General features: G+C 44.5%; 1 protein-coding gene across 3 annotated transcripts in view; it reads right to left on the bottom strand.

Moving 5' to 3' along the window:
* The window catches only part of agbl1 (AGBL carboxypeptidase 1), a 224,354-nt gene that overhangs the window by 42,963 nt on the left and 166,899 nt on the right, over positions 1-14,492 (bottom strand). For all 3 annotated transcript variants that reach the window (XM_084453042.1, XM_084453041.1, XM_084453043.1), the window contains 3 exons: positions 6,804-6,933; positions 3,009-3,140; positions 1,263-1,439 (listed from right to left, as the gene is read on the bottom strand). In XM_084453042.1, coding sequence (XP_084309168.1) covers positions 1,263-1,439; positions 3,009-3,140; positions 6,804-6,933 — 439 coding nt within the window. The remainder of the gene's footprint in view (positions 1-1,262; positions 1,440-3,008; positions 3,141-6,803; positions 6,934-14,492) is intronic.

Below are 14,492 nucleotides of genomic sequence, written 5' to 3'. Positions count from 1 at the left end.
GAAACGAAGCCATTGTTAAACATGAATAGCAAATCCATCATCATCATCATAATTTCTGCTTCTTCCTGTTTCAAACTATCTCCCTCTCTCTCTCTCTCTCTCTCTCTCTCTCTCTCTCAAACACACACACACACACACACACACACACTCTCTCACTCTCAGCTACACACACACACACACTATATTTTGGGAATGGATCATGTATCTCACTGTTGCTTTCCTTGAAATCTGTTTTATACGCTTCAGTTGACCATCTCTTGAGCATCTCTTGAAGGTATACATCTCTCTCTCTAAACAGCTGTGAGTTAAAGGTTTGATCAGCTCCACCTACTCCTGTTAGAGCCTCAGTCTGGGATTCTCATTCTCCAGCCGACTTGACTTCCTGGGAGCCTAATTAAGCTTCCTGTCCCAGATGGACCTCTCAGCCAATCCCTCGCCTCGCACAGGACGGCTAATTAGCATGATTTAACTCTGAAGCCAGGTTGTTTCCTCCTCCTTTACTTTCACCGTTGGCATCTGCTGGCCCAGGCTCATTAGAGGGGGAGTGAGGAGACAGCCCTGCCTAATACCTCCGCTCCAATACTGCAGACTCATCGCCTGCCTGCCCCGACTGCTGATAGGCTCAGAGGAGATCAGTACAGACGTTTTAATCGAGGAACATTCCGGCTCCTGCCCAGGTCTAAAGTACATGTTGCACACATCTGGTCAGCCAGCTGCCGGCGGGCCGCCCTAATGGACAAGCCGATGTAGTCATCCATTAATCCATATTTATCTGGCATGTTCGCCTCTGATATTGATACATGGCTGGCCCAGAGAGACGTGCACACACACACTTGCACGCTCACGTACTGTATGCACACACACACACGCACGCATATACTGTACACACTCACGTATGCACACACGCACATGCAGGCACGCACGCACGCACACACACACAGCTGTAGCACTCTTGCAGTCCAGCTGGCCTGCTCAATTGTCATAATTGACTGACTGCATAGAGACCATTCAAGTACCAAATGGTTTTGAGTGGATTTACACTGGCTCATTGCTTAAATTGAAATTAGCTTGTTCCATGTTGACAACTTAATGACTGACTGAAGGGGTAGAGTGTGATTGCCTACCCAGTGTTTGTGCGTGTGAGAGAGACAGAGAGAGAGTGTTTAAGCACTATATATGTCAACTGTATATGCACGTGTGTGTGCGTGTGTGTGTGTGTGTGTGTGGTGGTGGTGTGGGGGGCATCTATGGTGAATACCAACCTTGTATATCCCCTGGTCACAGCCGTTGTAGGTGCTCTCCATGGTGTAGCTGCGCAGCACGCCGATCTCCCTCCACACCACCACGCGGGCGGTGGCCTCGCGAGACTTCTCTACGTGGTAGTTACAGCTGTTAAAGGAGAAGGCCGGGGCTAGCCTGTCCAGGGTCTTTGGGATGGTCTGGACACCATGGAGTACAGAGAAAGAGAGAGGGAGAGAGAGAGAGATAGTTTGAAACAGGAAGTATTAAATATGTCTGTTCTTTGGTTTTGGAGAAATAGCAATGTTCAATTTCTCATCCTGTTTTCACCCAGTTTAGAAAATCCCCAATGTATGACTCATCAATATAATAACCACGGCCCAAATGAATGACTCACTCAGGATAACCACGCCCCTAAAGGAATCTGCCCTATCAACGCCCCCTAAGAAAATCTCATCTGAATACAGCTGGCTTTTACATCATTCCACCATCTGACCGTCTCACCAATGACCCTTTTATATTCTCCTTGTTATATATTATTACATATGTTATCTACGTTTATTTGTAGTTGTCACACAAATTGGAAGGCTTTTGTTATCATGATCTCAATGCCAGATAAGCTAACGTTAGCTAATGTAGCACCGCTGCTAGCTGCCATTACCAGCTTCAGTCTGTAGGCCTGTGTTTTGATTGATGTGATGTAATTTAGCTAGCTACATGATTATCATTATTTAACTTGCTAAATCAATTGTGATATGTCATGACTCTAGACAGTGAAGATTAGCTACATGACCTGACCTCCCCTGGTGAATCCCTACGCCGTTGTTTAGTTTGCAGGCAGCTAGGCCCTAAATTGGAAACTTCCTTGTTTTATTATTTTCTTTCTAAAGGGGTAGGCTCTTTTTCGACAACCTGGACCTTATTTACGGCATATTATAAGACGTTTGACTCACCGAGATAACTGATGCACTGAGGATGTAGCTTCTAAAAAATGTATTTTCTGCCGCGAAACGGTTGTTTTCATCAATCTATTTTTATGAATCGCTAGTTGTGCTTCCATAGAGCGAGGGCTTGTTGTGGTTTTCACATCCTTGGTCTGTTGCCTCTGTAATATGATCTTTAGAAACGTCTTTCCCCACTTGCTCCAGCACGCATGCGCAGAGCACAGTGCGCAGACTGGCTATTCTCCGTCTGTAGGCTACGCTCGCGGCTCACATTATCTACGCTACGATCGGCTTGTTGGTGCCTGGAATATCCAAAAAATCTGATAAATATTCAGCCATATTGCACACAATATTTCAGGCACCAACAAGCTGATCGTAGCGTAGAGAATGTGAGCTGCGAGTGTAGCCTACAAAAAGATGAGGACACCAAGCGACAGCCGTATAGTCAAGTTGGGGGCGGGGCCTGGTCTGTCATCAATTGATCAGTCGATTGACAGTTCTCATGACCACGCCCACATTCTGGGAGAACTTTTACAGTGGGAAATGTAGGCTTGCAAAAATAAGTTTTAAAATACTTTTAAACGACTGAATAATACAAAAGGTATGCACATTTGTTTTGTTGTGGCTTTAAGACTACTGTCAAGTGTCACATTCAATCACCATATTACTCCTTTAAAGGACCCAATTAATGAGAGACTGATTCTTTCACACTCAATTTACTTCAGAGGTTATCACGGTTTCTTTGTTTCAAATGTCTCTGGTACTAGAAATGTATAGAGGAAAGTGCAGAGTGCTGTGTGTCACTAAGTGTGTGTACTAGTTTACCCTGTATCCCGGGTCCTCTTTGAGAGAGGCTGTGCTGACGTGGGCTCCTGACTGCCACAGAGTCTCCTTGATGCTGCAGCCATACAAGAACACATTCTTCTTCCTGGAGTGGCCGTGATAGTCACAGAACACCTGCAAGAGGGGGGGGAGATGAATGAGAATCACAATTGGAGTAATTGGGTGAGAGATCTTGTACCTAATGTGCCCAGTCTGAATCGTTTCTTTAATCTTGGAAAGTGTTCTTTGGAGGATGAGGGGATGAGACCAGCTCAACAGTGGCAGAAGCTTTAGGAAGAGAGAGGTGAGCTCGGTTTGCACACCTTTTGTTCAGAGATAATAATACTATTGGAAGGAATCCAACTATGTACATACAGTATATATATATATATATATATATATATATATATATATATATATATATATATATAATATATACATACATATAATACAATATCACTAGGTCTCAGGACAAGAGCAGCACTGTTGCCAGCGTTTTAATCACATTAATTAACCGGGAAGAGGTTTTTGATTTGAAGCAATTACTGTAGAGGTCAAGTCAATCTGTATCAGTGAATGATAATAAACAATTACAATTTGTTTTGGGTTGGCGTATTTTCATGCTCACAGCTCTGTGCATGTACATATGGAAGTAATTAAAATTTACCACATTAATTATGGTCCAATTGGTTTGAAAAGGCAGCTAATTACCTCACTCTACAGTTTGTTGGCAGACAATGGCCGTTCTCTGTTTAACAACAGGGGGAGAATTGCAGACAAGGTAGAGTTGTGAGCTGTTTCTTTATGTTCTACAACAGGGGCAAAGAACCAACACCCAGGAGACACATTTGTTTCCTTGGTATTGTTGGCTCCCATGCAAACTTAGAATTGGTAACACAATTTAAAATTAGTAGCCCAATACAAAACCACTGGTAATATTGGGTTGCATAGGTACACTGAAACCAACTTAATAAAGTCTAGGTTTTGTTGCAGCCAAATATCACTCTGTCAGACACAAGCACAATGGTTAGCTCATGGGGAAAATGGGGGGGTTATTCCATTAATTGAGCTAGTTATGCTGTCAGCAGGCTACCAGCTGAGATACATACAAGGTCAGGTATGTTTGATCTGCAGTGAGACACGGAATGAGCATTATTGAGATCGATTTTTTATATTGGAATATTTGTATACATCCATTGTGACTCCGGAGTAGGAGATAAGATGGAGAGGAGATGATACTGTGACAGGAACAGTTTTGCCCCAGCGACAGTGCAGGGCAAGAGGTCATGTTTTCGGTGGCGTGCGTGTGTGTGTCTGTTAGCAGGATTACGCAAAAACTGCCTGATTGATCTTCATTAAACTCGGTGGAAGGGTGTAGCATGTTCCAACTTAGAACCTGTTACATTTTGGAGCAGATCTGAAGCGCAAGTCGGCTAACTGGTTTTCATTTTTTAAACTTGGTGGAGGGATGTTGTTGTGATTTAATTTGATTTAGCTCCCCTGCATTTTAATCATCTCATAATATTGTAATCATAATCATCATATGGTATGATTGTTTTAGACAGCCACAACATTAAATGCTGTAACAGATATCTGCTCAAGAGTAGTACCAGATGAAACCAATAATAAACTGCTCAACAGCAATATCAGATACAACCACTAGATGAAGCCATAGGGAACTGATCTGTTGAAAGTTGAGTTCTCCTACTTAGGTCAGCAGTTTAAGGCTGCTGAGGCTAGCAGTTTTATGGCGGCTGGAATAGTGTACGCTCTCCCTGAACGCTTAGATATCCCGATTTCTTCCTGTTAAATTCCCAATTTTCTCCTCTTTCCCCCCTGATCTGAAGATTGAATTAATTAATGCTGGCACTGCAGTCTTGTCTACAAAAACAGTCTACGATTGCCCATGTACCGATAGGGTTCCCAACTTTCTCCCTATTTCCCCCCCGCTTTGCCAGGAATAATGGCGTACTAAGGGACATATTTAGGCACAGGTTGGTGCTGAGTCGGCATATTAGACACCATTGGATTTGTGCCAAAGTAGGGATGAGGTTTGGAAAGTGGGTTGTGGTCAAGAAAGAGGGGGGGGTGGTGGCAGACTATTTAAGGGGTAACACAAAGACAAGGGTGTGTCTCTTTCCCCGGAAGCAGTTGGCTTTACTGCTATTTTGTTTCTGAAAAAGCAATAAAGTCAACTTGTTTTCATTTTGGACTCAGAATTTATTTTAAACTATTCTGAACTTAGAACTATTTTGAACTTAGATTTATTTTGAAAATTGACCTAAGACATAGTAAATTATTTTACTCAAGAATGTACTGTAGCATGGGCCAACTTACAACCTCTTCATTTTGGAGCGGATCTGAATCTCGGGACGGGTCCATGAGCCGCCCATTCACTTCCATTCATTTTTTGGACTGATTATGCAAAAACTACCAAACTGAATCTTATGAAACTCTGTGTAGGGGTGAATAATGGACCACCTTAGAACCCATTACATTTTGGAACAGATCCGAATCACGGGCCGGATCCACGAATGAAAACAAAACTTAGAACAAAGCCAGCTACCAGTGTGAGAGAACTAGACACACAGGGTTTGGACTGGGGTGTGGGGTCAGAGCCCCCCACTGGCTGTGACCTGAAGGGGGCGCCACAGAGCTGGCCAAATACAGCCACCCATTCACCTCCAGTCATTTTTACCTCCACCCCAGTGAATCATGAGCCGCCCAAACACAGTCCGGACAGCCATTCACCTCCATTCGTTTTTTTGGACCAGGATTACACAAAAACTAGCAGACTGCTTTTCATGAAACTCGGTGGAGGGATGAAGCATGGGCCAGTTTAGAACCCATTCAGTTTTGGCACAGGGCCATGACATGCTTTCAGGGCAGAGGACTGTGCTCTTTGAGCACCATTTCTAGTTTGTTTTAAGTTTTAAACTGCTAGATAAAGCATCTATCTATCTATCTATCTATCTATCTATCTGACTATCAATCTATCCTCCATTCACACGTTGTCTTGTTAATTCCAACATTAACATTAACATTAACATTGACATTGTCTGGAAAAAACAACTAAATGAGCTGAATGAAGTAAAACATGTGCAGCGCATACGGTAAGAGGAAGAAATAAGGGAGTTGATGTTCTGAAGACAGAGTACCTGACTGAGGGCTGGGAGAGCAGAACAACAGGCAAACTCTAAACTAATACATCTGATTCCAGATCAGAGGTGATCAGATCAATCTGCCATGTTCCTCTGCATCTGTCTGAACGAACAACACAGCTGCAAATACACCCACAGGATGTTCAGAATTCTCTCTCTCTCTCTCTGTTATTGTCAGTTTTTCTCTCTTGCTCTTCTCTCTCTCTCTAAATAACTAGGTGTGTCTGTGTGTGTGTGTGTGTGTGTGTGTGTGTGTGTGTGTGTGTGTGTGTGTGTGTGTGTGTGTGTGAGTATCTGTCACCAGGGGCGTCCTGCCGATGCTGTTGAGGTAGTAGAGGAAGGTGTGTGTGTGTGTGTGTGTGTGTCACCAGGGGCGTCCTGCCGATGCTGTTGAGGTAGTAGAGGAAGGTGTGTGAGTGTGTGTGTGTGTGTGTGTCACCAGGGGCGTCCTGCTGATGCTGTTGAGGTAGTAGAGGAAGGTGTGTGTGTGTGTGTGTGTGTGTGTGTGTGTGTGTGTGTGTGTGTGTGTGTGTGTGTGTGTGTGTGTCACCAGGGGCGTCCTGCCGATGCTGTTGAGGTAGTAGAGGAAGGTGTGTGTGTGTGTGTGTGTGTGTGTGTGTGTGTGTGTGTGTGTCACCAGGGGCGTCCTGCCGATGCTGTTGAGGTAGTAGAGGAAGCCCTTGGCGTGGTAGATGGTGGGGCTCAGGATCGGATCAGGCTTCATCCACTGTCTGTTCAGGTCCTCTCCATTCAGAGAACAGCGATGGCTATGAGGGGGAGAGAGAGAGATCTGTTGAAAACATATTCAAACAAACCCTAAGATGTGGTACAATACTGTAGATACACACATACCGTTACGGAAGTGGGGTACAATGCATTTTCATGAATGGAGTTTCTGTACGTTTGGCCACTTCCGACATAAACTGTGTCGGGTAAAAGTCCAGATGTCAAAAATGGTCGCCCGCCCCGGGCCCACAGTCCTAAGAGGCACACCTTGGGTCCAAGAGTGAACATACATATTTGTGTTGATATATGCATAGTTGAATATTTTGAATAAAGTTTGTTTAGTGTGTCTTCATTGCGGCAAAAAAATAAAAATAAAAAGTTAAAATAAAATAAGAAAAATGTTTGTTTTGTCGTTGACACCCCCTTAGTAGCATACCCCCTTAATAGGGGCGCCGCCTATCTGAGACTCGTGAGCAGTGATCGTTTGAAAGTGCAGTGCTGCGATGATCGGTTAGACTTGAGCTGTTGCTGTAGTAGCGTTAGTAGTAGCCCTATTCTGTGAATAAAATGTTGAAAAGCAAAAAATACAAGTCAGGCGCACTGAAGCGTAAAGAGGAAAGGCAGAGGAAAAATCTGGTGGCCTCGTGTTCCCCTGACAAATTTGTTTTCCACTGCTCAACCTTCCAAGACTGCTGCTAGCATTAGAGTACAACATCACATCTCAATAGAAATCACAATAAAAAGGCAAGAGGTAGGGTATCTAAAAATTATTTTGTGCAGATGATGAAAATGTTGTCGATGAGCCATTGGATCTTCGTACCTTATTATTGTATAATAAGGTACCGTCCTGTATTGAGAAATAAAATGTACTGTCCCTTACTGAATCAATACAGGATGCGATTTGTCCCATATTTTCATGCACACCCCACTCTAATGCATGGGCTACACTACCTGTAGGTATGCATCTTATGCTTGGAATGATACAAGAAATATCAAAACCAAGAAATATGCTAGAACACCTTCGCCAGGTACGTTATTACAGTAAACGTTGGCAGCATGATTGACGTTGGCGGACTTTAAACTTGCCACTGATAACGTGATGATGACTTAATCCAACCATAAACTACCATTATGTCAGGTCTCTGTAGCCTACAAATTATCAGACCAAACATTTAGCCATGTATTTGATCTGATGTTTATTGATTTGATATACTTGATGCAACTGTTTTACTCTTATTTAATCGTTATTTCCTTTATTCATGATGAGATTGGCAGAGGACTTTGAAATTAATAAAACATAAATTGGTGCAGATTCACTAGAATGCAGGAAATGAAGTGTCTGGCACTCACAATCTCACAGGGGAGGACCCCCAGACCCCTGCTTGATTTGTGTCCCCCGGGAATGGGGCCGCTGGCAAGGTGTCCCTTATTCTTACACATTGCAGGTGGCAACCCTAGTCGTAGACCTCTGTTTTCTTGATTATTGTTATTGTTGTGACACATTGCTTGAACACTTAGTAGTTTGTTGTTGTGTGTAGGTGTGGGTTAATTGTGTAGATATGGCTGTGTAGCTGGGCATCCAACAACATCATTGGATGTTAAACTGTGTATTTGCCTGCTATCCTTGGTTGCCCGCTAGTGTAGTCTGCTGTATTTTTCATCCTTTATCTGACTGAGGTTTGAGCAAATTATGGGTAAAATCCATGGTGCTGAAAAAGCCTTTCAGCAGTTGCTTAAATATTAGCAGGCCACCATTTGTTGATAAATCCGTGGCACTGTCCATGGTGCTGAAATAGAACACCTAATTGTAATCTGCATTTCTTTCCGTTCCGTCTCCATAAGTTTCCCCTTGGATCTATCTTGCATCTCCATACAACCTATAGGGGCCTACTATGAGGTCCCCGCCCCCTCGGCAATGAACCATTAGCTCCGCCCCTGGCTATCAACATATCCGAAGTGACCGTTTGATGTTCTGTGGTGTCACAAAACAAGGCAAGGTGGCTGAGTCAAGTGATACCACGACCGCAAAAGAGTATGGTTGCCAGGTGCAACCAGGCAAAGATCGTTCCCATCTTCATCATGGAGAGGGAAGTAATATCAAACGTGGAGGCCAGAGAAAAGAAGAATCAACAATAGCCTCATACAGGAAGTCAATCCAAATCATCTCAGGTCAGTGCAAAGAGTTGGAGCACTCTGGTCTATCTACCTGCATGATAAGGAAGATAGGAACAAAACTCCTCATTAGAGGACTGTCTGTTTGTGGAATGCACATTGATCTTTAAAAAAAAAAAAAAAACGTTCAGTCTGAAATCACGTATGGTCAATCAATATGTGGTTCCAATCACCATCAAAGAGCGAACTGAATCTGCTGATGAGAGTTTAAGTGTTGTGATTGAGTTTCTGATTGAAAGAGGGTGCAAGATTGAGAGGAAAGTTATGAGATGCTTGATTCTATACAATAACCGGTTGACAGACTGTTCTAATAGAGACCGGATGGTTTACATGGAAGCCATTCCCCCCAAGCGCATACCTCGGCCTGTGAAGATGGGCCCACACTGAGTTAAGGTTTCCTACTATGGACAGGCACATGGACAATACCGTGACAATCAGATGGAGGGCACTGCACCCAGCCCAAAATACAGTCCAGCCACTGAAGAGTCATTTAAGTTCATACAGGAGACTGTGCAGTATAAGCAGTACGTGGATAAACAAACTTCTCCACCCAAAAATGCAACAGAGCCAGCTGTATCTGAGCAAGAGGCGGCCGAGACAGATAACATCACTCCTCATCCCCTGGAAGGAAAAGGAGATGAGCTTGGAGAGGCCGGTGCACAAGGCTCTACTGTAGCTCAAGGCACATTGATTAAGAAGAAAAATAAACACAAGAAAAAGAAAAACAAAGCAACCAAGGAAGCAGCTGAAAGAAAGTAAGGAGGACAGGAGAGAAGGGTAAAAGGGATACCTCCTGTAAGGAGAACAGGATGAGCCTTGGATGATCGGACTCGCTGGGAAGTGCAACAGAAGTGGAAGCATCATCAATTCGATCCAATGGCCCTACAGGCAAAGAGACCTGGGGAAATTAGATCACTAAGTTCAGAATCTGGAACAAGCTCACCAGCAAACAAGAAGGGGGATACAGCAGGTGCTGATGACCAGGAGGAAGATATACATCATCTGTCCAGTCAACAGCAAAGCCATCCAGCCTCAACCGAACCAGACACAGGGCCAGGGGTGGCCAGCAGCCAATCAGGCGAAGACTAGAGGAAAACAACATGCACATGTCATAATGAGTGACATGGGTGAGTCGGGTCATTAAGCCCTACTCCTGCCAAATGACTTTGTAGGCTAGTGCTTTATGTCATATGGGCTCTAACACGCTTAATATCCCACTGCTGGATAAAGTTAGTGATGAAAAGCGTGAATTCTATTTTTTAGGTGATTTAAACATTGATTGGTTACCTGTGTGTCCTCTAAAGCGGAAGCTTCTTGCAGTAGCCAGTGCTTGTAACCTAACACAAACTAGAACACGGCCAACAAGAACCAGCACAAACAAAAAGGGACTATCGTCATCTAAATGTACTGATCACTTCTTCACAAATATTCCTGAACATTCCTCTAAAGCAGTATCTGCTACAGTACTCTCGGTTTTCCTGATCAGTGCGTCGTCCAATCGGCCGCAGGGTCGGCGGTTCGATTCCCGGCTCCTCCTGTCCACACGTCGAAGTGTCTTTTAGCAAGACACTGAACCACACATTGCTCCCGATGCGCAGGCTACCACTTTGCATGGCAACTGCCATTTTATCCATTAAGGTAGAAAGGCGCTAATAAATGCAGTCCATTTACCATTTATCATAACTTAATAGCACTCAAAAGGCCCTAAAGCTGCCGGTAGAATCAGACACAAAATGGTGAACAAGCACTTCCACCGATCACTTTTTATGGAGGATATGAGAAACACTAAGTGGTTAAAGGTGTGTCATGAGGAGGACCCCGATTTAGCACTGATTTTAGAGTATATTTATGACATTATTCATGCAAATAGCTGACAACCATGAACCCATGAAAAAAACAACCATAAGGGCCAAATGTGCACCATGGATAAGTAGTGATTTAAAATAGCCCCAGGTGCATCTATAGACGGCAATAGAACAGGTCAAGAAAACTAAAACTACTCGGTGTGATGTGGGATGGACTGTTGTCGTGTTCTGATCACATTAACGGCATTGTGTCCGAAATGGGAAGAGGGTTAGCACTGATAAGAACACGCTCCACTTATGTAACACCCTCTATTATCAGTCAAGGAATACAACCATTCGTCTTTTGTCATCTGCAATACTGTTCATTGCTGGTCAGCAGCAGCTAAGAAAGATATAAATAAACTACAACCAGTTCAGATCAGGGGCCTCATTTATCAAAGAGCGTGTAAATTCTGGTGTAAAAGAGGGCGTACGACGAAAACGCGGAAAATGCACAATGTAGCGTACGACGAGAATATTTACACGCTTTTCGGATCTATCAAAAAGGTCGTATGCCCTTTTCTGCACGAGAAATCCAAGACAGGCGGAGAATAGAGCTTACGCGCACGCGCCCCGTGTTCCGCCCTCTCCACGCCCAAATCCAACCATATATGGTCAAAACTATGACAGCGTGTCGGGGATACCCCGGAAGGAACCGACATAATATAGCGTGGAGCATTAGGACAGACAAACGCGGAAAGAAGATAAACTCTTCGGAGACGGAGGTGCATGTGCTTGTTGGTGAGGTCCACGCGAGGAAAGAAAATCATCTTCGGAAGGTAAGCTATTTGTACGAGCCTACATTTGTCTGATTGCTCCTAGTTTAGGTAGCCTACTGTATGTTCGTGCATCCTGTATGTGGCGTAGGCTACACGGACATGCTGTATTATGTGTGAGGAAAGCAAACATTCCACACATTCTGTGGTAGGCTATGATTGATTTAGGACCAAAAACAGGGAACGATAACACAGAAGACCACTTCATAATGTTAGACCACATGAAACATTTTCCCCTCTGGGAAATGTAGACTCTCATCTAAATCACCCGGTAAATCACACTTAAGCATTTATTTGGCTGCCAACAGAAAAACATATCAATTGAATATGGCTACACAATAAAATGTTTAATGCATAATCAAGTTAACAGACAAACTCAAGGAAAATGACTGAAATTGTTTCTCCAGACTCTGACGTGGGGTGGGACTCAGAGGAGGGGGAGTCTGCAGTGGTCCTTGACCTGACGGTCGTGCCCCCGCGAGTTGTACCCTCCACCTCCAGCGCCACGACCTCCAGTGCCATCACCTCCAGCGCGCCGGCCTCCACCTTCTTATCAGCTTTGAATATATATCTTGGCAAACATAACACGGGATGATGTACAAGGAGGGGACAGATACCTAGTGAAAGTACTATTGGTTGCTAGTAAAAAGACAATAACGAGGGCTTGGTATAAGGTGGAACGCCCAACCAAGGAGCAGTGGCTGGGTGTTGTGGAGGAGATGTCTGTTAGGGAGAGGTTCACGCATGCATTGAGGATGCAGGAAGGAAAGTTTGAAGGGAGATGGGAAAAATGGATGGATTATAGAAGGAAGTGTGATGATACCACTAATATTAAAATTGTCATATTTGAGTAAGAAAAAAAGCTGCATGGATGGATGTACCCATAAGCTGTTATTGTAGGTTTTTATGTTTTATTGTATTGTCGTTGTATGGATGGAAAATGCTAATAAAGATTAAAAGTAAATAAGACAAAGAATATGTATCTTGGTTATGGACACACCAACAAGCCAGCCGTCACGCGCAGCGCCTGCCTCCAGTCTAGCCCCTACCCTGCTGTGCGCCAGGATGAATGAGTCATGCGTGGAGCCAGGCCACCGTGCCACTACACTTGTGATGAGCATGTCGGCGTCACATATGATTTGGGTATTTCTAGTGTGCACATTTTAGAGATTCACATAGACGTATTCATTCACTGATGGTGCCCTTATGTGGGTGCAGTCGCCATCGCCGTCACCTCTTTGGAGTTCTATCTCGGCTAGTAGGCCGAGTAGCGCCGGATTCATTTAGGCTCGCATTACGCACAGGAGGACTGTCATTTATATGCTTACCAAAGAGCAAACAGGTCCACATGATCACATATTAATGACAATCTGATTGGTCAATTATTGCCGTTTGATGGAGTGCCTGCATTAGGTGTGTGACATATAGCGCGGAAAGGTTTGGGACAGCGCATAGGTTCATTTTGGGGAACAAATCCATATCGGAGCATGAATGAGCCGGTTAGAGGACACGTCTAATCTTGCATTGCGATATATGTTTGTGCTGAATTGGGCTATTAGCCTACATGTATGTGCGTTCATGAACTGTCGCTCTTATTCTCTCCGTCAAACATAGTAATTCACCGACGCACCACCTGCGTCGCCAGTTCCCCCTGTGTTCAAGAAGGGCGTAGAACACCGTGTAAATCGGTACGCCAACTGGAGAGGTGTCCTACAAAAGCGCGGAGAAAGGCGACTAAATTTTCGCCCTTACGGCTTGATAAATCGCAATGTGGGGGGGGCAAATGGCGTACGCCTGAACTCGCGAAAAAGACCGTGTAAAAGAAGGCGTACCTCAATGATAAATGAGGCCCCAGAGCTCTATATACTCTATACAGGTCCCGTGGACTCCCCCTGTCTCCTGTACCCTAGCAGGCCCTGGAGAACCCCCCGTCCGTCCGTCCGTCCTCGGCCAAAAGTCCACCCTATGGCTCCTGGAAAGGCCCCCTGCCTCCCCATGACTAGCTCCTTCCCACTCTGTGTCGTCAGCTGCCCCTATCCAGCCAACCATACCCATTATTTACCTTTGGCTCTCTGCTTTCTGTTTCCCCCCCTCTGCCTTGCGGCGTTCTCTATGAGCCTGTTCTGCTAAGTGCTTACTTTGCTATATGATTCACTCAAATATCATAATAGAGACTACAGGGATAGCTAACACATAATGGCCTACCATGTAGGCAACCTCTCTGTAACTATTTGTGCACTCTCCTGTTAGTCATGTCTCTCTTATGAAGTATCTAGCCCATGTTTACTGCTCTGTATATGTTCTTAGCCACTAGACAAACATTTTCCAGGAGCTTGCTCGATTTTTGCTTCCCTCTGGAATATGTAGGGGTGGGACCTATGCCCACCCTCCCATTGCTCTCTGTAAAGCGCATTGTGTTTCCTCTGTGTATGAAATGTGCTATACAAATAAAGTTTGATTTGATTTGATTTGATTCTCTGGGCGTTCAAACACGATGTCTCTTGCAGCGGGGAAAGGGGGAGGCAGTCCTCTATCCTATCAGCTAAGTGGGCTAGGCAGCCACATAGCTGGTGCATGTCGGAGCCGGGCCCAACATTGTCCCTCACCCTCACCACAGTCTTTCTTGCATGGAGGGCAAGCTAGCTAGCTAGCCGTAGCTTTGTCCCTTTCAGCAGAGAGGGAGAAGTGCTCCCCTGTCAGCTGCCCTTAGTGATTAAAGCAGCCTCATACAGTAGCTAACGTCGCTTACTGTTTGTGGGAACTGGGCCCGGCACAGAACAGGATGAGGATGAGCAAGGAATATTTATA

Source organism: Borostomias antarcticus (assembly GCF_949987555.1).
Source record: "Borostomias antarcticus genome assembly, chromosome: 18".
NCBI lineage: Eukaryota > Metazoa > Chordata > Actinopteri > Stomiiformes > Stomiidae > Borostomias > Borostomias antarcticus.
This window is presented reverse-complemented; position numbering and strand designations above follow the sequence as displayed.